This window comes from Eurosta solidaginis, chromosome 4 (genome assembly GCF_040869045.1).
Source record: "Eurosta solidaginis isolate ZX-2024a chromosome 4, ASM4086904v1, whole genome shotgun sequence".
Classification (NCBI taxonomy): Eukaryota; Metazoa; Arthropoda; class Insecta; order Diptera; family Tephritidae; genus Eurosta; species Eurosta solidaginis.
The window spans coordinates 122,787,578-122,812,904 of record NC_090322.1 but is presented as its reverse complement, the minus strand read 5'-3'; the positions used below and the strand labels follow the sequence as shown (position 1 = coordinate 122,812,904).

Here is a 25,327-nt window from a genome sequence, read left to right as displayed (position 1 = left end):
AATCATGCAAGGCATATATATGCAGTTTCATATGCATGAGTACTGGGGCAATGCAACTCGTCGGAGATCTCTCCTCACCAGCGTTTATTGCCGCTCTTTCGAGATTTATAAATAGAAAGGGTTATTGCCAGCATGTCTATTCGGACAACGGCACCAATGTCGTAGGTGCTGAGAAAGAGTTATACGCCGCCTACCACCGCTGCTTGAAAGATGAAAAAGTTACCTCGTATCTGGCAAATATGCAATTGACATGGCACTTTAACCCGCCGAGCGCGCCACATATGGGTGGCTATTGCGAGACAGGGGTGAAGCGAGTTAAATATCACCTGAAACGAGCTCTGGGTAATTCATTATTAACATACGAAGAATTTTCTACACTGTTGACGGAAATTGAAGCTTGCGTCAACTCTCGACCGCTCTATTGGCACTCTGCTAATGCTGATGACCTGGAAGTTCTCACCCCTGGTCATTTCCAGATCGGTGAGCCAATCAAGGCGCTGCCTGAACCTGATACCGAAAATTTCTCAGGAAGGTTGCGTCAAAGATGCCAAGCTATTAGCGCAATGCGACAACATTTTTGGTCCTGTTGGCGAAACGAATATCTAGTCAACCTACAACAAAGGGCTAAATGGTTTCGTTCCTCCGCAAATCTAAAGGAAGATGACGTCGTTATCATTCACGATCCAACTAGCCCATCTACTAAATGACGACTTGGGCGTGTCATTCAGTGTCATCCTGGCACAGACGGATTAGTACGTGTAGTAAGACTGAAGACTGCCGATGGTGAATTGGTTCGACCTATAGCGAAACTAACGTTGCTGCCAACACAAGATGAGTCTGTACTGTAATGTTGATCTCTTAATACATACGTATTTGAAATGTAAATATTTAACTATCTAAGATATTTTTAGTAATTGAAATGTGAATTCAATTTGTAAACGTGAATTTAATTTCGAACTCTTATCGGTCGTTCAAGGCGGCCGGCATGTTCGTGCCCATCTGGCAACCCTGTTATTCCAATGCGAAGGAATGTAATGAAAGAATATGAAATGTCATTGTTTAGATCTTCTTCTTGCTTTTGCTGTTATTGAATCTCATTTTACTTCATACAACCGCTATCGTTACAAATGCATAAAGTTGCGTACAATAAGAAGTTCCTGCATCTAAGGTCGTATACATCATAATTTAATAACCCAACATACATTTATTTTGCTTGTTGTACGCAACACCGTATGTAGTTTGATCTAACTTGAAATATAGGATAGGTTATATCTCAGCTTATAATCGCAATATTATTGTGTTGCAATTTTTTTTAAATGTTTCTATGTATTAATAAAATATTACGTATACGCACCGGCACTCATATTTTCAGGTGGTACTTCCGTGTAATTGGTTGGTGTTTAATTAAACAACGAGCTTATCAATATAGCCAATGATATCAGGTATAGCACATCACCAGGCCCATCGGGACGAGGAGGAGGGGAAGGGGGGATTACCTCCGGGCCCGGAGCTTCTGAGGGGCCCGCGGCTTAGAGGTAATAACACATTTTTTTTAATTCAGGAGAGTCTTTAGTTATTCCATGTGCAATTTTTAAGCCGAATTTCAAAAGCAACGAATATCTGCATTTAGTTTTAATATTATAGTGAAGTGTGAAAAATAAAAATCTAGATATATATAAAAAGAAAGGCTAAAATGTGTGTTAGTTGGTCGCCGATGTTGGAAGGGATGCGTCGGTCGATTTTGTTTAAGCTTTCACACAAGTTGCGTGTACCTCACGCGGGGGTTATGACATAGCTTTCGTTGCGATCGACGTACAGGGTCTAGAGATATAGGCCGAAAAATGGACCCGGGTACCCCTAGAAGTGTGGGTAATATGGATATCAAATGAAAGCCGTTGCTGCGAGCTCTAAAGTAATTTTCATTGTGATATTCGATTTAGACGCAACAACCTGGCAAAACTGATAAATATGCATGCGAAGCCGAAATAGGGACATGAATTAATAACACCCACATACCTATTTACATACGTCCTATTCTGAGTAGAGTTAGATGGAAAAAGCTTATTAAAATGTATGCATCTAGGCCAAATTTAGGGCAGAACAATGTCTGCGCGGTCTGCTAGTATATGTATAATTTATAATGTGTAGAAAAAGTAACGCAACTACGTAACCGGTTGATGTATGATGTATGATGTGTACAAGTTTTTAAGAATTTTTGTCAAACTTACACATGAAGTGCACACATATTCTGGAAAGGAGTTAGTTTCACATGGTAAGTTAAATTCATCGCTAGAAATTGACGAAGCAGTATACGCATTCCCAGAGGCCTGTAACTTCGGCTTTAATGACTCCTGTCCTATCTCTCGACCGAGAAAACAGCGGAAACCACCATGGAGGAATTCCGCGATTTGCTCGCTCAGGAAAAATAGCAGGAGGCTCTTTAATGAAGCTAAACTGAACGGATCTGGCAAACCTACAAGGATGCAGTGAAAATTTTCAAAAAAACAGTCAAGAAGTCCCAAAGGGACTCTTGAAAAAATATCTGTGACAATATAGAGAGCAAACCGGAGGTCAATAGGCTACGTAAAGTTCCTTCAAAAAGCCCAATAGCACCGGACTTTATTAAGAAACCTAACGGTACCTGGGAGTTATCTGACGGCGAAAAGCTAGAGGTTCTAATAGACGCACACTTTCCAGGTTGCACCTCAGTACAACTAACAGCGACCGCCACCCCGGGTAGCTTCGACTCCATGAGTCATCTTATTACCCCCCAGAGGGTCGAATGGGCCATCAAGTCGTCCGATACATTCAAATCTCCGGAACCTGATAACATCATTCCTGCGGAACTACAAATGGCAAGTGATATACTCTGTCCAATGCCCACAAAAATCTATGGAGCATGCAAATATAGTCCGAGACAGTCTTTATACCGAAGGGAGGAAAGGCCTCCCATACAAATCCGAATGATTTCACGTCTATCAGCGTTACGTCCTTCCTCCTCAAAACCTTAGAGAGGCTTCTGGACAGGCACATCAGGAGAAACCTGCACTCCCAGACCTTCTCAAATACTTAACACCCATACTCCAAAGCATAAGTGTGGAAACCGCTCTCCAGGATATTATCTCTAAGATAGAGAAACGGCTTTCTTTAAGGACTTTACTCTGGGTGTCTTTCTGGACATAGGGGGAGCGTTCGATAATGTATATCAACAAGCCGTTATCGATTGTCACTTGGCAACCCTAAAATACAATTGACACTTGGCAATCCTTAATCTTCATATATTCCCGATTGAAAAGTCAGTGTTATTCGGAGATTCAACGAGGCAACGTGAACAATCAGAAAAATCAATTCATAAATAAATCTGATATATTTTATTAAACTTTTTAACATTCAATACATATAATTAAACATATTAACTAGTATAAACCGTGCCTATGTATTAATTTTACATAACTCGGAAGACCCTGTCGTAAGTATCGCCATCCCTTGACAGATCAGAAGTGAGAAGTGAACAAGAAAAAACGTGCACAGTGAAAAGTTGCCGGTAAAACTTGTGAAAAAAAAAAAAAAAACGAAATATAACTAAAATACAACGCAATAAATAGTGAAAAGTGCATTTTAGTTCGTCACATATTAAGTAAATGTGAAAAAGCAACATACGAATTGTAAAAATTGTTCAGTAATTACAATTGCGTAAATTTGAGACTCCGCTGCATTCGCGAAAATTTGAGACACCTCTGCTATCGTTTGCTGCTAACGACGCGTCGCAGTCAGCAGAGAAACTTCGTTCAAGTCGAATCGGTAAATGTATGTATACGCTTGCAAATTGTCGGTTGAAATTGAAAACATATCGCTTTCGTTAATAAGCTTTTCGTTAATAAGCTTTTCGTTAATAAGCTTTCGTGAGTTTTAAATTTGCCAACAGTAGATTTCGATACATACCGTCAGGTGTCGCATATCTAATTAGATCAAACGAAACAAAGCAGTTTTCGCTCCATACCGTCAGATGTCGCATATCTAATTAGATCAAACGAAACAAAAGAATCAAAACAAAATGTCAGAGCTACAGAAATTGACATTCGCGGAACTTAAGAAAAAATGTAAACAAGCAGGTCTTCCGAGTAGTGGAAAAAAATGCGATTTAGTGGAAAGATTAGAAGAAAATCTAATAGAAAACCAATTTCAAAGTGCAAGTGATAATAATCATTTACTCGAACGCATATCTGAGTTAGAAAGCACAATTCGAAACTTAGCAATGCAAAATAATAATGCTATAAGTACTCGAAATGATTTTACGCCGTGTTGTATTTCGTCGCCTGTAACAACAAGAACAACGCATTCGTACTTTCCGATAATGTGTACAACAAATAACTATATTCCACCAGTGCAAACACAACCAGTGCAAGCATGGTCGGATACGCGTCCAGCTAATGTGGACAATGTAATCGGTGATGTGCACAATCCGCGGAATCAGAGAATTCCAAACTCGAATGTTAATTATTATAATGTGCCATTCGCGCACTTACAACCGTCGCAGCAAATAAATTCGCCTGTGAACAACTACAATCCGATATATAAAATACGTGACATTATAGATTTGTTACCCTCGTTTAATCCGATATCCGAATCTTCGCTTAACGCAACGCAATTTGTGAAAAGAGTCGAAATGCTCAAAAGCGCTTACCATTGGGAAGAAAGTATGCTATTGTGCGCGGTACAGCAGAAAATGCAAGGACCAGCAAAGTTATGGGTTGATTCCCTTCCGGAAATTTTCGTGTCGTGGTCGCATTTCGTTTCGCGTTTCAGAAACGATTTTCCGCATTCTGAAAATACCGCTGAAGTGCATATTAAGCTATCTCGCCTTACATATCATAAACGGCATTAACGATATTGACTTACGCAGAAAAATTTCGAATAGTTATGTGCGCTGTAACGACTTATTACGCGACATTTCCAACTATAGTGTGTTTAATGAAATAAAACCCGTTACTCAGTATAAACCAAAAATTTATCCGCAAAGCAATACGAGTGCAACCAAAACTGAAAACCGTGAAACGAAAACGCTAGAAAATGTAAAGTGCTTTAATTGCTTAAAATTCGGTCACTACTCAATAAAGTGTCCCGAACCTCAGAAGAAGCAACGATGTGAAAATTGTTCGCGTACAAATCACAAAACCGAAAACTGTCCGAATAAAACCAAACAAGATATACGTGCGATCGATAAAAATCCCGAAAACGAATCTGTCTACGCAAAAGGTATAACAAAACGAATTAAAGTGAATGGAATCGGTACAAATGCTTTTGTCGACCCTGGTAGTACCAGCACACTCGCGCGGGTGTCTTTTTGCAAATCGCTTGGTGAAATTTCTCCATGCTATGTTAAGCTAAACGGCTTTGGTGGCGGCGAAGTGTTGTGTAGTGGTAAAGTGAACGTATCGCTCGAAATCGATAACGAAATATACAAATCTGTCATGCTAATTGTAAGCGATCATCTAATTAGTGAGAATGTATTACTCGGTACAGATACTTTGTGTCGTGACGGATCACGTCTTATTATCGAAAGTGGTAAATGCAAGTTTGAAAAAGTACTTAAAATAACTTATGTTGAAAACATTAATCAAAATGAAAACGAAAAGCTATCGAACATGTTGAATACGTATCGCGACGTGTTTGCCGAAAAGCTTACCGAACTTGGTTGTTGTACCGTAGCTACGTTTAAAATCGAACTTAATAAAGATACTCCGGTGAGTATTAAACCATACCGCGTCCCGTTCGCGAAACGCCCGGTTATATCCGGTATTATAAACGAATTGCTCGAAAATAATATTATACGCCCGTCCGAATCGCCGTATGCTTCTCCAGTCGTGCTCGTTGAGAAAAGCAACGGAGAAAATCGTCTCTGCGTTGATTACCGCTGCTTGAACAAAATCACCGTCAAACAATCGTACCCGATGCCGATAATGGAGGAACACTATGCTCAGTTGGCAGGTAATAAATATTTTACGTCACTAGATTTAAGAATGGGGTACCATCAAATAGCAATTGATGAGGACTCTAAGAAATTCACAGCTTTCGTAACAACCGATGGCCATTACGAATACAACCGTATGCCATTTGGTTTGGTGAACGCTCCGGCCGCATTTCAAGCTGTGATGAACAAAATTATTTCGAAAATGAACCCAGGTGAAGTACTCGCCTACCTGGATGACGTTATTATTCCCAGTCGTACAATAGAAGAGGGTTTGCAACGTATCAGTAAATTCTTAGCTATACTTCGTGAATCAGGATTAACACTACGCTTAGGGAAATGTAAGTTCTTGCAGGCTGAAATCGAATATCTGGGTCATATAATCAACGAAAAAGGAATAACGCCAGGTACTCGTAAAGTATCCGCCATACGAAATTTCGCACAACCTAAAAATATCGCCGATTTAAGAAGATTTTTGGGGCTTACTGGGTTTTTCAGAAAGTTCGTACCCAACTATTCTTTGATAACGAGACCGCTCACACGATTATTGCACAAAGTCAACGAAAGCAAATTTGTTTGGGAAAAACAACAGCAAGAAGCATTTAGTAAAATCATCGAAATATTTACAAACGAACCCGTGTTGGCCTTATACGATTCAAAAGCGCAGCACGAGGTACACACTGACGCAAGTAGCATTGGTCTTGCAGGTGTACTGCTACAGTCAGATGACGGTACGAATTGGAAACCGGTCATGTATTATAGTAGACATTGTACAGATGTTGAGAGTCGGTATCACTCCTACGAATTAGAATCGCTCGCCGTGGTTGAGGTTCTTGAACGTTTTCGTTTATATCTGTTAGGCCGAAGATTCCGTTTGGTTACTGATTGCTCAGCAATAGTAAGGGTTCGCGACAACAAAGAGTTGAAACCAAAAATTTCCCGATGGTGGTTGAAACTCTTAGAATTCGATTTTGAGAGCGTACATCGGTCTGGAAGCTCATTAGCTCACTTTGATGCTTTGAGTCGCTCACCAGATGAACCCGCTAATGACGTTGAACCAGCAGGTTTCATATTACAAGTAGATTCGAACTTTGACGATTGGTTATATACAATGCAACTACAGGATCCCGATTTAACTGAGATCATCGCTATATTAACTGGTAAAGTTAATTCACCGCGTGCAACAGAACTACGTAAAGATTTTAAAATTCATAATCATCGACTATACCATAAAGAAGACGACGGCATGAAGTTTGTCGTACCAAAGGCAGTAAGGTGGCGAGTTGTCGAACTCTGCCACGATCAAATGGGTAATTTCGCCATCGACAAAACAATTGAACGAATTCGACAAACGTTTTGGTTTTCGCAAATGAGGAAATACGTAAAAAACTATATAGCCGCTTGTATCGAATGCTGCTATCGGAAAACGCGTCCTGGTAAAGCCGAAGGAAGTCTCCACTACGGTAGTGTAGATCCGATTCCTTTTCGAACCCTCCACATCGATCACTTAGGTCCCTTCGTACGCAGCAAAAAGGGCAATAGCTACATACTTGCTATATCTGACGCATTTACTAAATACCTAATTGTCAAACCCGTGCGCGACACAAAAACATTACACGTTATAAATTGTCTCAATGAAATTACAACATATTTCGGTTTACCGTCACAAATAATAACGGACAGAGGTACCGCATTTACCTCAAAGAATTTCGAAACGTATTGCGAACAAAATAATATCAAACACGTTAAAATCGCAGTAAGAACGCCGCGTTCAAACGGTCAAGTCGAGCGCGCTAACCAAACGATATTGAACTATCTACGTACTTCAACTGAAAACGCAAAGGAATGGGACTTAATACTACGCAACCTGCAATGGACCGTAAATTCGCAGAAGAACAGTTCTTCTGGGTTTACCCCTAACGAACTTATATTTGACTTTAATCTCCGCGATATCGCGCATAACCGTTTGCTAGCAGCCGTACACAATGATACTTTCGATCACGAGGATCCGGTTAATATCATCGACAAAAGAAATAGCGCGAAAGATAACATTGAACGCGAAAAGTCGAAATGGAAGAAACGTTTTGATGCTAAGCATCTAACTCCGCGCAAATTCGAAGAAAATGATATAATACTTATCGAAACCGAACCGCCTGCAACCGGCGAATCGCGTAAACTAATACCGAAATATCGTGGCCCGTACCGGATCGCAAAACCCTTAGATAATGATCGGTATTTAATCGAAGATATACCGGGCATGCAAACTAAAACGCGAAAATTCAGCTCCGTATATGAATCCAGCAAAATAAAACCTTGGTGCGAGAACAGTCCAGAGTTAGACATCGAAGACAACACCTCCGAAGAAATCGAGGACGATTTCACGTCAGGATAGGCCGAGCTGTCACTTGGCAACCCTAAAATACAATTGACACTTGGCAATCCTTAATCTTCATATATTCCCGATTGAAAAGTCAGTGTTATTCGGAGATTCAACGAGGCAACGTGAACAATCAGAAAAATCAATTCATAAATAAATCTGATATATTTTATTAAACTTTTTAACATTCAATACATATAATTAAACATATTAACTAGTATAAACCGTGCCTATGTATTAATTTTACATAACTCGGAAGACCCTGTCGTAAGTATCGCCATCCCTTGACACGATTATATACTGAATGAGAAGGATTAATCACTCAAGTCTGGGAGAATCTTCCATAAAGCGGTATACATGCAGAGGCACCCTCAAGGAGGCGTGCTATATCCTCGTCTGTGGAACCTTACGGTGAATACCCTACTAAAGAGGCTTTAAAGAACTGGTTGTCAAGTCATCGCCTATGCAGGTGACATCGCACTAACAGCAACTTGTAAACACCTCCAAATTCTAAGCGAGCTACTGCAGAGGTCGCTGAACCTTGTGAAAGCCTGGACGAAGGACTGTGGTATCAGAGTGAACCCTTCGAAAACCGAAATGATTTTATTTACCAGCCGCTACAAAATACCACCTTTCAGACCGCCTTTGTTAAATAAAGTGAGCTTCGAACTTTCAACGGAGGTAAAATATCTCGGCGTCACCTTGGACAGTAAGCTAAACTGGAACAAGCACGCCGAGGACAGAACCAGGAAGACGATAACCGCTCTCTATGCTTCTAAGGCAGTCGAGGGAAAGATGTGGGGTCTGAATCCCAGTATATTACACTGGCATCACAGTATGGTGGCCGGCACTTGAAAGGAACAGCTTAGTTTCGAGGATGGCCAGTGTGCAGCCGTCAGCAGCAATGCTCATTTCAGGGACACTCCCATCCATACCCACAAAGGCCATAGAAGTCATGCCCAACGTCCTTCCGATAGACCTGTATGGCAAACTCCAAGCAAGCTGCAGTGCAGTGAGGCTGAATGCTATCCTGCCCTGGAGGACATCAGATTCGGCCATGCCAGAATTCTTGGAATCCTCCCCGAAAACTTACGTTAACTAGATTACACCACACCGATCCTCCTTATAGACTGTAACGTAGCGTTACAATAACATAACCCCCCTGTACTTTCTTTTTCACTTAAGCCTGAAATTCCCTGTACTTATTATACTCAGTTGAGCAGAGCTCACAGAGTATATTAACTTTGATTGGATAACGGTTGGTTGTACAGGTATAAAGGAATCGAGATAGATATAGACTTCCATATATCAAAATCATCAGTATCGAAAAAAAATTCGATTGAGCCATGTCCGTCCGTCCGTCCGCCGTTAACACGATAACTTGAGCAAAATTTGAGGCATCTTGATGAAATTTGGTATGTGGGTTCCTGGATACTCATCTCAGATCGCTATTTAAAATGAACGATATCGGACTATAACCACGCCCACTTTTTCGATATCGAAAATTTCGAAAAATCGAAAAAGTGCGATAATTCATTACCAACTACGGATAAAGCGATGAAACTTGGTAGTTGAGTTGAACTTATGACGCAGAATAGAAAATTAGTAAAATTTTGGACAATGGGCGTGGCACCGCCCACTTTTAAAAGAATGTAATTTAGAAGTTTTGCAAGCTGTAATTTGGCAGTCGTTGAAGATATCATAATGAAATTTGGAAGGAACGCTACCCTTATTACTATATGTATGCTTAATAAAAATTAGCCAAATCGGAGAACGACCACGCCCACTTTTAAAAAAAATTTTTTTTTAAGTCAAATTTTAAAAGAAAAGTTAATATCTTTACAGTATATAAGTAAACTATGTCAACATTCAACCCCAGTTGGGCGTGGCTCCGCCCTTTTTAATTTAATGTGTCTAGGATACTTTTAATGCCATAAGTCGAGCCAAAATTTACCAATCCTTGTGAAATTTGGTAGAGGCTTAGATTCGATATACAATAACCGTTTTCTGTGAAAAAGGGCGAAATCGGTTGAAGACACGCCCAGTTTTTATACACAGTCGACCGTCTGTCCTTCCGCTCGGCCCTTAACACGATAACTTGAGCAAAAATCGATATATCTTTACTAAACTCAGTTCACGTACTTATCTGAACCCACTTTGTATTGGTGTAAAAAATGGCCGAAATCCGACTATGACCACGCCCACTTTTTCGATATCGAAAATTACGAAAAATGAAAAAATGCCATAATTATATACCAAATACGAAAAAAAGGGATGAAACATGGTAATTGGATTGGTCTATTGACGCAAAATATAACTTTAGAATAAAACTTTGTAAAATGGGTGTTACACCTACCATATTAAATAGAAGAAAAAGAAAAAGTTCTGCAGGGCGAAATCAAAAGCACCACCACTCTCTTTTAAAACCCTCATTAATACCTTTAATTTGATACCCATATCGTACAAACACATTACAGAGTCACCCCTGGTCCACCTTTATGGCGATATTTCGAAAAGGCGCCCACCTATAGAACTAAGGCCCACTCCCTTTTAAAATACTCATTAACACCTTTCATTTGATACCCATATCGTACAAACACATTACAGAGTCACCCCTGGTCCACCTTTATGGCGATATTTCGAAAAGGCGTCCACCTATAGAACTAAGGCCCACTCCCTTTTAAAATACTCACTAACACCTTTCATTTGATACCCATATCGTACAAACGCATTCTAGAGTCACCCCTGGTCCACGTTTATGGCGATATCTCGAAAAGGCGTCCACTTATAGAACTAAAGCCCACTCCCTTTTAAATAATCATTAACACCTTTCATTTGATACCCATATCGTACAAAAAAATTCTAGATTCACCCCTGGTCCACCTTTGTGGCGATATCTCAAAAAGGCGCCCACCTATAGAACTAAGGCCCACTCCCTTTTAAAATACTCATTAACACCTTTCATCATTTGATACCCATATCGTACAAACAAATTCTAGAGTCACCCCTGGTCCACCTTTATGGCGATATCTCGAAAAGGCATCCACCTATAGAACTAAGGCCAACGCCCTTTTAAAATACTCATTCACGCCTTTCATTTGGTACCCATATCGTACAAACAAATTCTAGAGTCACCCCTGGTCCACCTTTATGGCGATATCTCGAAAAGGCGTCCACCTATAGAACTAAGGCGTACGCCCTTTTAAAATACTCATTACCACCTTTCATTTGATACCCACATAGTACAAACAAATTCTAGAGTCACCCCTGGTCCACCTTTATGGCGATATCTCGAAAAGGCGTCCACCTATAGTACTAAGGCCCACCCCCTTTTAAAATACTCATTAACACCTTTCATTTGATACCCATATTCTACAAACGCATTCTAGAGGCACCCCAGGTCCACGTTTATGGCGATATCCCGAAAAGGCGTCCACCAGTAGAACTAAGGCCCACTCCCTTTTAAAATACCTATCAAAACCTTTCGTTTGATACCCATAATTTACAAACGCATTCTAGAGTCAATCCTGGTCCACCTTTATGGCGATATCTCGAAAAGGCGTCCACCTATAGTACTAAGGCCAACCCCCTTTTAAAATACTCATTAACACCTTTCATTTGATACCCATATTCTACAAAGCATTCTAGAGGCACCCCAGGTCCACCTTTATGGCGATATCTCGAAAAGGCGTCCACCTATAGTACTAAGGCCCAACCCCTTTTAAAATACTCATTAACACCTTTCATTTGATACCCATATCGTACCAACAAATTCTAGAGTCACCCCTGGTCCACCTTTATGGCGATATCTCGAAAAGGCGTCCACCTATAGTGCTATGGCCCACCCCCTTTTAAAATTCTCATTTGCACCTTTCATTTGATACCCATATCGTACAAATAAATTCTAGAGTCAGCCCTGGTCCACCTTTATGGCGATATCCCTAAAACGCGTCCACGTATAGAACTATGGCCCACTCCCTCTTAAAATACTCTTTAATACGTTCCATTTGATACACATGTCATACAAACACATTCCAGGGTTACCCTAGGTTCATTTTACTACATGGTGATTTTCCTTATTTTGTCTCCATAGCTCTTAACCAGGCATGCTTAACGAACGAAACGATATCATTTCGTTACGATAATCAACGTTAATAAACGAAACGAAGTCATTTCGTTTCGTTTATTAACGTTAAGAACGCCAAATTAACGTTAATTTGACGATGTTAACGTTAATAAACGAAACGAAGTGACTTCGTTTCGTTTATTAACGTTGATTATCGTAACGAAATGATATCGTTTCGTTCGTTAAGCATGCCTGCTCTTAACTGAGTATGTAATGTTCGGTTACACCCGAACTTAGCCTTCCTTACTTGTTTTTCTATAGCATAGCCAACAAGCACTATGGTAAATAACCACACGCTACCAACGACTGATGGCAAACCAATGGTGGGTTTCGTCAACACACCACACAAGAAAATCATAATAATGGTGTATTAGTTTCTCAACCAGTTTACGGCACCACCCGTATAAACAGCGAATTTGCTTTTTGTAATTCAGTATTCGCAGGTGAGCAAGCGGGAGTGGTTGTCATTTTAAATATAAAATTGACGCGGGTCACCCTTCACCTGGGCTGGATGGCGCGAGTGGTGTCTTCGGACTATCTCCCTCCGTCGTCCACCTAGGCGTTGGGGGAACGACGTCCTAATCGAGGGGAGCGACGCCGAACGACCAAGCGACTCCCCCCCGCCCCCCCTCCCCTAAGCTCTTGTAGAATAAGTTTGCCGGAGCGGTTTTAACCACTCCCACTAGCGAGCTTAGGAGAAGGGGGTGCGGCCGTGGCGTGGGTCACCCCCCTTTCTACGCCCGGACGACGAGAGTGGTGCCTTCGGGCTATCTCCCTCCGTCGCCCTGGCCAGGCAGTGGATGGCTCGCCGCCCGAACGACCGCACGACCCCCTCTCCACAGCTCTGGTTTCGGCCGTTGGCCAATGCGTGTGCACAAGGGGCTACCGCTGTGCCGTTAAGGTGCACCTCTCCTCCACGCACGGATCGATCCACGGCGTCTCGGCTGGTACCGCCCCGCCCCTTATGCACCTTCTATTAGCGTGCAAGTAGGGAGGCGGGGGTGTCCAGCGGTGAAACCAGCACTAAGCCGAGTCCTCGCAGTCTCTTCCCCAGGTGACCGACCCCGCCTACTATCGATTCTGTCGAAGACTACCGATCAATTCGATACCACTAACCGACCCCGCCCGCAACGAGCCGCCGCTGTCCAGGTAATCCAATTCGCCAGCCTACTTCTCCTCTCACCGCGGCCCTGGTACGCGCTCCGTAGCCCGCCACCGCTGCCTTCGCATCGTCGCCCCTCTGTTGCCGCCGCTGCTTCCATCCCGCTGGTGCTACGCCGACCATTGGCCGTCCGCCATCCTACCGCCGTTAAGCCGCTGCTTCCGTCGCGCCGTTGCTACGACGACTGTTGGCCGTCCGCCATCATAACGCCGTAATGCCACTGCATCCGTCCCGCCGCTGCTGCTACGACTTTTGGCCGTCCGCCATCCTACTGCCGTTAAGCCGCTGCTCCTATCCCGCCGCTGCTTCCATACCGCCGTACTAATCCGTCCGTTACCCGTCCGTTCTGCCGAACCTCCTCTGCCCCATCGACCGTTAGCCGCCGCTCGGCCCCTCCACATCTTGCGATGGAAAGCTGCTGCCAGCCTAACACCTCCAGCCGTGTGTGCGTGTGTTCGTAACACATAAATATTGTGTTTTTATTCAGTAGGGGTTTGTGGGACCTCTACTCGACTCTGGATTGACTGAGCGTTACCCCAGCCTTAGACAAAACCCACCTCATAAGACAACAAGTTCTCAATCAGAATCCCAAAGGGGCACGTATGGAATAACACCACAAACATAGACCCAGAATGAACGGCCATCTTCACGGATGGCTCCAAGCTAAATAGTAACCTCGCTAGGGGAATCTATTCAGAGGACGCAGATGGACGCATGCGAGGTGTCCACACAAACCTGGCATCGCATAAATGAGAACCGAACTAAGTTCTTTATTAACGTCACCCGTCTCTCCTTAGGTCCACTGATCGGGATAATAACGGGCCACTGGATAATGAGAATACACGGCGAACGCATGTGAATTCCAAACAACGATTTCTGCCAGAGCTGCAGGTATCAAGAGGAGATAGAAAGCGTCGAGCACTTCCTCTGTAGATGCCTTGCGCTAACCAGTATACGCATGGAATGTCCGAATAAGCATTTCATCGACTTGCTAGCAGAACTCTGCTCTGCGGAAATCGAAAACATTCTACGCTGCATCAGAACGACAAATTCTTACACATCTAAAGGAGGAAGGGCTATAGCCCACATAGTGGCATCACAATGGGCCAGCCCCTCACATTGCTGAGGGCAGCCACTTTAACCTAACCTAACATAGATATTCAAAGCAGAAAAGCAAATTAACGACAAGCTATTTATAAGTTGGTTTCAAAAACTAACATGCATCATTATCTTTGTATTTCTTTTGAAAAAAGCTAAGTAATTTTGCATATGTACATGGCAATGGCCGAAAAAAGGTTGTACGGAACTATTGGTGCACTACTTATCAACTAACTCTAACTAGTAATCAGCTAATTTAAGTCGAAATATCAGCTAGCCTATTACCAACAGTTATATTTAACTCTGAGAAGGTTCAATGTGGTAATATTAAATTGTTACCGAGATGGTCGGGCTTGTAACCTACTAGTGCTTGGTACCGGAATGTACTTGATATATATCCGGCAAATGACCATCAAGCCTTCGCGGAGTGTCTTTATCGCTACAGCGATAACAACATTTGCTTTTTACAATTTTTAAGAATATTTTAAGGCCATTGTGAATTCATACAAGTGGCGAATGTTTAATAAGAACGTTCACAATAATAAACAGCCTCGATCACCTGTTTAATCGCTGTTCGATTACTTAAATAATTTGCTCAATAGTGTTTTTCAAACATTTTTGTAAACGACTATTATTTTGCATTATTTACATATTTTAAAATGTTTGCTTACCTGGCTGCTCCCTTTAATCCATTAACTAGATTTTAGAAATTAATATTAATATGTAGTCTGATTCTCTGTATACACATTTAAAAGAAAAGTTGATTTGAAACACAAATGAGCAATTCATGGCACTTCAATTTAATAACCGTGAGAAAAAACAAACCTTTCTTCCATTCTCTGGCAATTCGCGACAGCTGTTCTCCCTGTCAGCTATTATTTGACAGGAAGATATGGCATTGGAGAAATAGAAAAAATTTTCGCTTGTATGAATTCACAATAGTTAAAAGGTCAAAGAAATAATAACGACAACAGCGCGAAAAGATAACAGTTTTTTTATTTATTATAATTTTATTTGAAAAACAATTTTCTGGCTTAGAAATATTTCGATTTTATTTATTTTTTTTTTTTTGGTTGCCATGCAACGCTGCTGACTTAACTACTATTTTTTAATATTTAGGTACTTAAATCATGATGTAATAATAAAGGTGATGTCAGCAACATAACCTCACTTTTTCGGTAGCTCTTTTTCCCAGTATTTACTTGTATTACAAAGTATTAAATTTTGATTGCTTCATTTTTTGTACAAAATTCCCCAAAAAATTTGTTTTCCCAAAAAATGGTTTCCATATTCTTTTGTGGAACACAACGTTACGTTAACATTTTTGGCTAAACAATTATAGTAGCGGCTTATATAGACATAATATATCTATACGTATAGTAAAATCTACTCCGATCGTAGCAGAACTCAAAGGCAATTTTGCTGGATAGACAACCCTCTAAAATGTGCATGCCGAAAACGTAAACGGGATAAGAACACCTCAATATTCAATCCATCATGTTAAATATTTACGTTATCTTTTTTAGTTGTTGCCAGTTTTTATCGACGTTGCACCTCAATCTCATTCTAGGCTATTTTGCTATCACATCAACACCCCTCATCTATAATAAGCCATTCGCCGTTCGTTACATATCCTTTTTTTGTATCAGACCTGCTAATTCCACCGTCGACCAAATTTTAACTAAGCGCCAAATGTTGGAAAAAACCAGCGGAAAAATAATTGACGCACATCACCAGGGTGATGGGGAATGAGTACAAACCGAAGTACCTACTGTCACCAGGCAAATAGTTAGCACAATGACGCCTTGGCAACTATAGTATACGTATACATCACTGTTGGGAGCCATATTTTCGAAATATCAGATGAGGTGGCTCTGGAAGTGTTCGAAAAATAAGTTCTCCGAAATATTTACGGGCGACGGCATGTACCGAAGAAGATTTCATAAGGAACAACTGTACGAGCTTTACGCAGACATCGACATAGTCCAGCGAATTAAAAAGCAACGGTTACGCTAGCAAGGCCACGTTATGCAAATGAAAGATGATGCTCCGGCTAAGAAAGTGTTTTTATCGGAGCCCGCCTACGGAAGCAGAGAACTGTTGTAAAAACGTTGGCGATAGCAGTTTTTGAAAAAAAAAAATATTTTTTGGGTTTTGGGGAGTGTTTTGGTCGAAAAATTTACCCTTTCGCCATTTTTTTTTTTTGCAGGCTCGAAAAAAATTTTTTTGGGTATGCGTAGTGGAACTTTTTTTCTTGAGCTCAAATCCTATCGAAAAGTCGTTGGCGCGATATCGGTTAATAAATCGACCCTGTCTAATACATATATATAGCAGGATGCGTGGAGATTTCCTGTTAAACAGTGGATGAGTTGCATTTACTGTTGTAAGCGACTAATGTCCAAGTTTCTTAAAATTTTGCAGGAGACTAAATCCATTCGCACCTTTCTTTGGAAAGCATTACATACACGCTTAAAATTATAATTAACTCAGTGAAAAAATTGGCCATTACCTTGACGATATACCGAGAGATTCATGCGAGAGCTAATGTAAAAGCATACTGATTGATATTGATTATACCGGTGTTCCTGAAAATGATTGCACAGATCTGGGTTTAAATTTGAAAGTTGAGAAGTCTACACTTCCAGTTATGAAAAAAAAAGAAAAGTCTAGTAGGCGGTGGTCTGGATTCGGATTACAGCAGCTTTCTCTACCTACTGAGCTATCACATCCATGTTAGAAATCATATCAAAACACCCTATATGTATAACACAACTTTTTGATAAAGAATCTGACTTGAATATATGCAATTTTTTAGTTTACAGCACCAAGTTTAAACTTTTGGGATTTGTTTTAAAACCAGACGTGTATACAAGTTTCTATTTTTAACACGCTTATATTAGCTTCACTTGTATGTATAATTGTTTGAAACTCTCTAGGCTAGGCGCGCAAAGAAGAGTTAGACCCATTTAGCGGAGATTATTGAAGTGGTTAAATAACTCGCTACAAAACGAGTTGTGCTTAATAACGGAGACACGAACCTCTGTGCTACGATGCTATCAACATTAAATGTCTAATTGGATTGCAGATACTAAAACGTAAATTTGAATGTGGTTGTAACATAATCCGAAAATAAGTGTTTGTGCGCTTATTGCGTTTTGATATATAACTCCTCATATCTTTAACAGATACCGCAAAAATTTTATCCGCGTCCTGGCATCTGTGTTGTTTAGAGTATGATTACCCTAGCAATGTTACTTGTTCCGGCCCCGAACTGTGGTCGAAGAGAAGAAGAATCGCTGTAAGCTCCTAATTTCTGAACAAAAAACAGCAGTTCTGTGAGTATCCTTCGCTAATCGAACTGTATATAGACCGGCCAGAACAATCCCAATCGACCAGTTAGCGCTAGAAAGAAGAAGGTTATGGGAAGCAATAACACCAGCGGATCAGGAGCGCACGTCCTTAGCCAGTAAGCAGAGAAAAAACTTCTAGGCTGTGGTGAAACCATTGGGAAAATGCACAACCAAGCAGATGGACAACGAAAATATTCACAAATGTGAAACAACGGAAGCTTTGGGAACTACTAAGTTACCCAAATGTCCTCAGGATATGAATACTTGAAAAAATCTCCGTACAGAATAAAAAAGGCAAAAATCCTAAGTGCATTCTATAGCTTTTGAGGAATTTCGTCTAAGTTTTTGATAAAGAGGGAAAAACAATCTGAAATTTATAATATTTGGAGCGAAGCTTCTCCATACTATTTTGGCTAAACGAAACGCAGAACTGAATTTCAAAAAATTTTACCAAAGCTTAGTTTTAAATAAGCCTCATAATTATGTTTAAAGATCTTTCAATTCAACACATCGAAAAAAAAAATGTATTTATACTTAAAGCCCAAACACTTTCAGCTTTTGCGTTGTTTTTGCATTTTGTGTATAACTCATAGATGACTACCGTTAAATTGTGACAATTTAACATAAAGTTCAACTTAGAGACTTTGGATAGCGTTAATTTTGGATTTAATGACAAACAGGAAAAGTTAAACTTATTTGAGCTTTCTAGAAAATAAATTGGCGTGTGAGCTCAACGTGAAAGAGAAAGTGAAGAAGACCTCGGTGTCTCTTTATGCATATAAAAAACCTTCTTCAAAAAAATTAAAGCATGTATGCAGGCTAGCAATGCTTAGCATAACAGGAGCCCTAAAGGGACCCTGATGGCTACTCTGTATACCATTCTGCACATTCCATATGTAAGCCTCGTGCCAAAGAACACAGTGTTAACAACTGCAACTATGCTCATTACCTCAGGACAGCTTGAGCGCAGACCATATGTAGTATAGCGTCATAAATAAATGGACGAACAGTCTACATAATTAAATGCCTACACCTTAAAGGGGCTCATTAGACGTGGAGGGTTGGTGTAAGAGTGCCCAAATAGCACACGAGGCGATACACGTGTACACCGATGGTTGCAAAGTAGTGGAATGAGTAGGGTATGCGGTATACTGCGCTGATACGAAAAAAAAAAAACAGATCCTACAAGCTGTCAGATAACTTGTAGTAACGGAAGTTGTAGCCGTAACCAATGCATTAGAACACTGGAAGAAAATGACTTAAACTGCGCATCAATCAAACATACAACTATATTGGGTTCCAGGGCATATGGGAATAGATGAGAATGAAAAAGCGGACGATCTTAGACCAACAAAGTTACTCTTATTATTAAAAAGAGGACTATAGATTCATAACTTCTATTTTCACTTGAGATTGCCTTCTAGCGTCACAGTCTTTTACACAAATAAAGCTTTGCCACTTATAACAGATGTTCTGGTCTAATAAAGGTCCTGGTTTTCGATCATTAAACAAATTTCTGGTAACACTATGGACTCATTGAAACTAAGTGAGGCCATCAGGACAACCTAGAACCCTATTTACCCAAGACGAAGTTAACTTATTGGTTCGCACATTGTTGACCAAATGAAGGAATTAACTGTTATAAAAATATGAGCTCATACTATGTATATTAACATTTTGCACTGCGATTCGTAACAACAAAGGAAAATTGGGAACGTAACAAGACTCAAAATGTACAAGTATTTTTTGATACATTTATAACTCATTAGCAACACTGCTGCCCGTTGATTCGAAACCTTATTAAAGTGCAATCTTAATGCTGTTTTACTGTCGTAAAAATATATTTTAATGGTCAGAACCATAAGGTATTTCTATTAAATAGTAAATAAATTTAATACAGCTTTAAGTCGTTTTTAAAGTGACACTTTTTATTTTGGTAAATGAATGAGCATCAAATTCCTTTTTTTTTTTGTATCGGCCGTTTTTCCGCTCTATTTCACTCTGGCACATGCATACATATCTACATTCCCACAACTAAAGCTTGTATTCATGATTTTATTATTCAGTTCCTAAACCCTTAAAATTTATGAGCCAAAAAAAAATTCGTCCTGAAGCAATACCGATTCAAAATAATTGCATTTAAAAAAGGATTGGAGAATCCGTGCGGAGCACACGCTAATTTTGATAGACTTCATTGACTCAGTTTCCAATTTGAACAAGTGCTTGCTTTAGTAATGTGAATGGGTTTTCGGTCCTTATTAAATGTTCAAAGAGTAAATTATTATGGCATGCATGTATGATTTGTTTACGGCTGAAGCCTCACATAATCCCAAGTAAGTTATAATAGCAATTTACATTTGAAACTTGTATCTGGCTACCGCAATTGAGTAGATAGTGCCTATTTAATTACAGAAATATCCCCGATATACATATGTACATACCCACATATGTGTATATATTAAGTTGGTCCTTATAAATAAAAAACACGATTTTTTTTGCAGTCTCACATCTTTAAATGGTAATACCAAGGTCAACAGTATCGGCTACATGCAATGGTATCAATGGAATAGAAGTCAGTGATATTAACTCGCAACCCGAAACAGAACTAATCTCAATTGACTTCAGTACGCTTTCGGACTATTGCAAAGAGGAGCTGGGAGTAATGATACTGCGAATTGCGCTGCGGTTGTTAAACCGCCCATAAAGTATTATGGCGAATTTTCATTACAATTATATTATGATTTTAAGATATTTATTCGCATTCGAACTTGTGTAGTCCGAGTTCGATGTTCAGAACATTGTGAATGAAACTAAGTGTGATATCTTCTGCATAGATGTCAAAATTCCAAAGTGACTGGATCACCTGATTTGTAATTGACTATCGCTGTCTCATTGTGTATCTCTTTCTAACACCCGCTGAAGATAGCCGGCCCTATGCGCCGCCATATTGGACACCCTTTCAAAACTCTGAAAAGTAGCCATATTGAACATCCTGTCAGGCAGTTGGCAGATAAGATATCACACTTAGTTTCATTCACAATGGTTCAGAATTCCCCCATATCATGAGCAAAGATGTTTACACGTAAAACAAACACCGAAGGCGGGACTTTGACAAAGACATTTTACTCCAAATTTTCTTGTTTACGATATGGGGGAATAATGGACGTACGCGTAAGTATTGTATGTAGGGGAAACATTTATGTAGCGTAATGTGGGAACATGGTACGTGATAGAGTTTATTTAAATGAAATCACTCAGCTCGAATCAAACACGTCACTGACATGTTTATTAAAGTCTCTGGGCAAATACACAATTTTTGTGTATGCAATTGCAAGAGATATTTGCAATGCCATTATTTTTGATACAAAAAACCAGAGATATTATGGCAAATATGATAATATTCGTGATTTTATTGCTGATACCCAATGTTTTTGCGAAAACAAAGCACGTGGTTGGGTAATTAAATTAAGTTGAAATTCGTTTCTTTTTAGGGTTTTTTGGTGGTAACATATTTGTATTATTTTTGGTTGGATTTCTATAAAATAATAATTACCCAAGGAAGAAAATAATAAAAAAATATGAAATAAAATTAAACAAAACATACCTAAAAGAAAGAATTGATCGTAACAATAATAAGATAAAATAATTATTATTAGGCCCTGAACTCGATCCGAACCCGTGACCTTACAAGTCAGTAGGCCGATATAACAACAAAAATTTAAAATAATAAAAATTTACTCAAACAACAAAATAAAATGAAAAAAGTGAAACTAAAAAAAAAAATAAATGTAAGGCGCGATAACCTCCGAAGAGATCTAAGGCAGAGCTTCTCTTCCAATTTGCGTCGTGCTCCTCTTGATTTTCCTTACAAATTGGCCGGACGGAACCTACATGTTTTATGCCGACTCCGGACGGCATCTGCAAGCCAGATAACTTTTCACTGAGATGCTTTTCATGGCAGAAATACACCCGGAGCGCTTGCCAAATCAGTGACGACCAGCGACCCCGCTTAGAAAAACTTTTTTTTATTGAAAAAACTTGTTTCTAAAATTTTGATGTTGCTTTGCCCGAGGCGTGAACCCAGGATCTTCGATGTGGTAGGCGGAGCACGCTACCACCATACAAATAAAATAGATTAAAATAAAATAAAGTAAATCAAAATTGAATTAAAGAAAAAAAATGTAAAAAATGAAATGAAATAAAATAAAATGAAATTGAATTTAACTTTAGTAAATTAAATTAATTTAACTAAATTAATTTAAAAAAAATAATAATAATTATAAAAAGTAAATTAAATTCATTTAAATTTAAATTAATCCATTTTTAATCGACGAATAGTTTGTTATCGATTTTTTTTACAGGCATGTGTCAATTTCTTAACGTTGATTCATCAGTTTGTTATGAAACACACACCTTCGATAACAAGCTGATAAGAAGACAATGACATTGAAATTCACGTCTACCTGGTATTTATGCCTTTTTTTAAATTTTACTAAGTAGTGCAACAATTTTACTAAGTTCCAACATTATTCCGACATTTATTCTCTTCCAGGTTGCGCATTAAAGTCAATTTACATTGAATTCCTCTAAATCACGTCATCAAAACATCACAATATTATCATCTTTAGTTTTTGTTTTGATCAAGCTCAGATTACCGTATGAAGAAGCAATCCTGTATTAAAACCTGAAATTTAACTGCTATAGGAAACGTCCGAACCGTTTCCAATCGGGACCAAAATTTATATACACTACTGGAAAAAATTAAGCAAGCAAAAAAAAAAAAAATTCCAAATGTTTGGGAAATTTTCAACAGGCCGTGACATCGACAGACATGGTCGAACAGGAAATCCAAAAAAATTAAATTGTAGCTATAAGTGCCTAGGTTGTGAACTAGCGTGTTTAACCTTCTGCAATTGTTGAGTAATGTAAGAACCAGATTCTTGGTTTCTTTGTTTTGGTATTCGGGCGTGGGAGAAATTGTTTTTGCTTAACCACTATACAAGGTACCCAATCCTTGTTCATTTTGCTTAATTTTATTTTTTCACTTGCATTGGTAAGTCCGCTATTTTATTACAGATATTTCAGCAACCAACGAACGCACAGAAAGTTAAGGGTGGGTTTCGAGAGCTTGAATAACTTATCTTTAAAAACTATCCATTACTATCCAATTAAAATTTTTTTTCTTGCTGGTTTTTCTAAGATTACTCAAAACCCACATAGAATACAAAATTTTAATAACTAATGTTATGGCCCGTTGAAAACTGTCTTATCTCTTGATTTTTTCCAGTAGTGTATGTATACAAAGCATAAAACTCAATTCATTTTTTTTTAATCTTATTGAGAAGTATTTACTTAAGTCACTGTGCGACAGACCTACATCGTCTGCTATCCAGACCTTAGGTATTATATGTGAAAAGTGCGAGCATGGAAAAAATCGTTTACTTGATTTATATGAACCACCCTATCGTACATACGTGGGGGCTCATGTTAGTATATACCCCGCAAAAAATGCCACCAGTTCAGGATGAATTGAATTGAAAGTTTGCGCATATCCTATAGAGAGACTAATTGTACCTCTTTATGGCTGAACGCGATTGTCGGACAGGTCTTTTTTATACCCCTACGAGTATTTTCTTCAAGGTCTCCTCTCTACTCTTCCTTTCACCCTTATGAACACTGTCGTATACGCCCTTTTTGTATCCCTACTGGTAGGACTGCCGGGACTGCCGCTCTTTGTAACGCTTCGTGTACTGTCAGACGGATCTTCTTCCATAAGGGATTAGTGGGGGTAAAATTATTGCCTATTGTAGATTAAACGGATCAATTGCTTCACAATTTTCAAGGGGTTAGCCGAACGATTTTTTGCAGGGTAAATACGGTAATGCTCACAGAAATATATATCAAAGTAAGTAATTTAAACGCATGTTACTTGAACTAATTGACTAATTTAGTACGCAGTTGTTTGCCTGTGTACGTTTATATATAGGATTTGGAAGATTAGCCCTGTAGGAAATTCGAAAAGTGAAACAGTACACTTTGGTGCGTTAAACAAGTTTTTTAATGCGTTGAGATTGTTCCAAAACGGAAAGTGCACAAATTATTTTGCATATAATTCGACTACTTGCAGTTTTTTTGTTTTCTACAAATGGAAACAAGCATGTTTAAGTTAGTTATTCGTTAAAGAAAGTAAGCAAACAAATTACTCTTTCAATTTTGGCAAAGTTTGGGTTTTACCACTTTTGATTAACTTTTTTTGAGAAAAGCAAACTCTGCTTGTCGTATATTTATTTCAAGTTTTGTGACTCTGTATAGTTCTGTTAGGAAGTTTTGTGGATTGTCCTCTTCTTGTGTAAAGGCACGTGTCTCTATTCACTCAGCCTTAAAAATATCCAGCTGCACGCTTTGTAATTTGTCTGAAAGTTTTTCCTTTTTTGTTGGTATTCTTTTAGTACACAATAAGGTACATATATACTGTTACGAATATTACCAAACTAAGGAGTGCTGCCAGCTCTAAGCGATGCTAAGCAGTGACGTGAATGCACATCAATAATTCAATCATCATGTATGTACATAAACGAATAAATAATTGCGTCTACACATATGTACGTATACGAGCATCGGAGCGGCAATGCACAAACACATGCATATATCTTATCTGAGTTGTCACAAGAGAGAGCAATAATTTGTGCACGTAGTTGTGGCTGGCGATTTTGTAGCCGAAACAACTAGTAAGTTCTGGAAATCGAAGAGCCTAGAAGTATGCAGCGTAAACTATAAAAGCGGGGCAGGCGAGTAAGAAGTAGTTCAGTTTGATTTCAGTTGTCAAGCAGTTGCGATTAAGACGATATCTAGCGAGCAATAGCAGTATTATTTTGAATAGTAGAGTTTCATTGAGCTATCAATCAGTGTGGTTATTAAGCAAGCTATTCGTTGCACAGTTTGAGTGTATTGCGAAGTACTTTAATAAAGGCCATTTTGCATTATTACAAATTGGAGTTATTTATTCAACAGTTTAGTGATTCGAACTTAGCAGAGGATTGCAAATAAGAGGATTTGCAAGCAAATTTCGTTACAATACTATATGTTTTTAATCCAAATTGTGTGAAATATTTGCAGGCACATTCAACACAACCTTTTTTTTCTCAAATAAAAAAAAAAATCATCTGTACTTAATTAGCGAGATATGATCTTATTGCTTTTATACAATTGTTTTTGTTATTGATGTTAGAGAAAAATTGCAAAGTTT

At 39.2% G+C, this 25,327-nt stretch overlaps 1 protein-coding gene across 1 annotated transcript in view; it reads left to right on the top strand.

Moving 5' to 3' along the window:
- LOC137248160 (uncharacterized) overlaps nucleotides 1-25,327 on the top strand; it is a 427,220-nt gene that overhangs the window by 193,406 nt on the left and 208,487 nt on the right. The window contains exon 3 of the mRNA XM_067779021.1: nucleotides 20,583-20,786. Coding sequence (XP_067635122.1) covers nucleotides 20,583-20,603 — 21 coding nt within the window. The 3' untranslated portion in view covers nucleotides 20,604-20,786. The remainder of the gene's footprint in view (nucleotides 1-20,582; nucleotides 20,787-25,327) is intronic.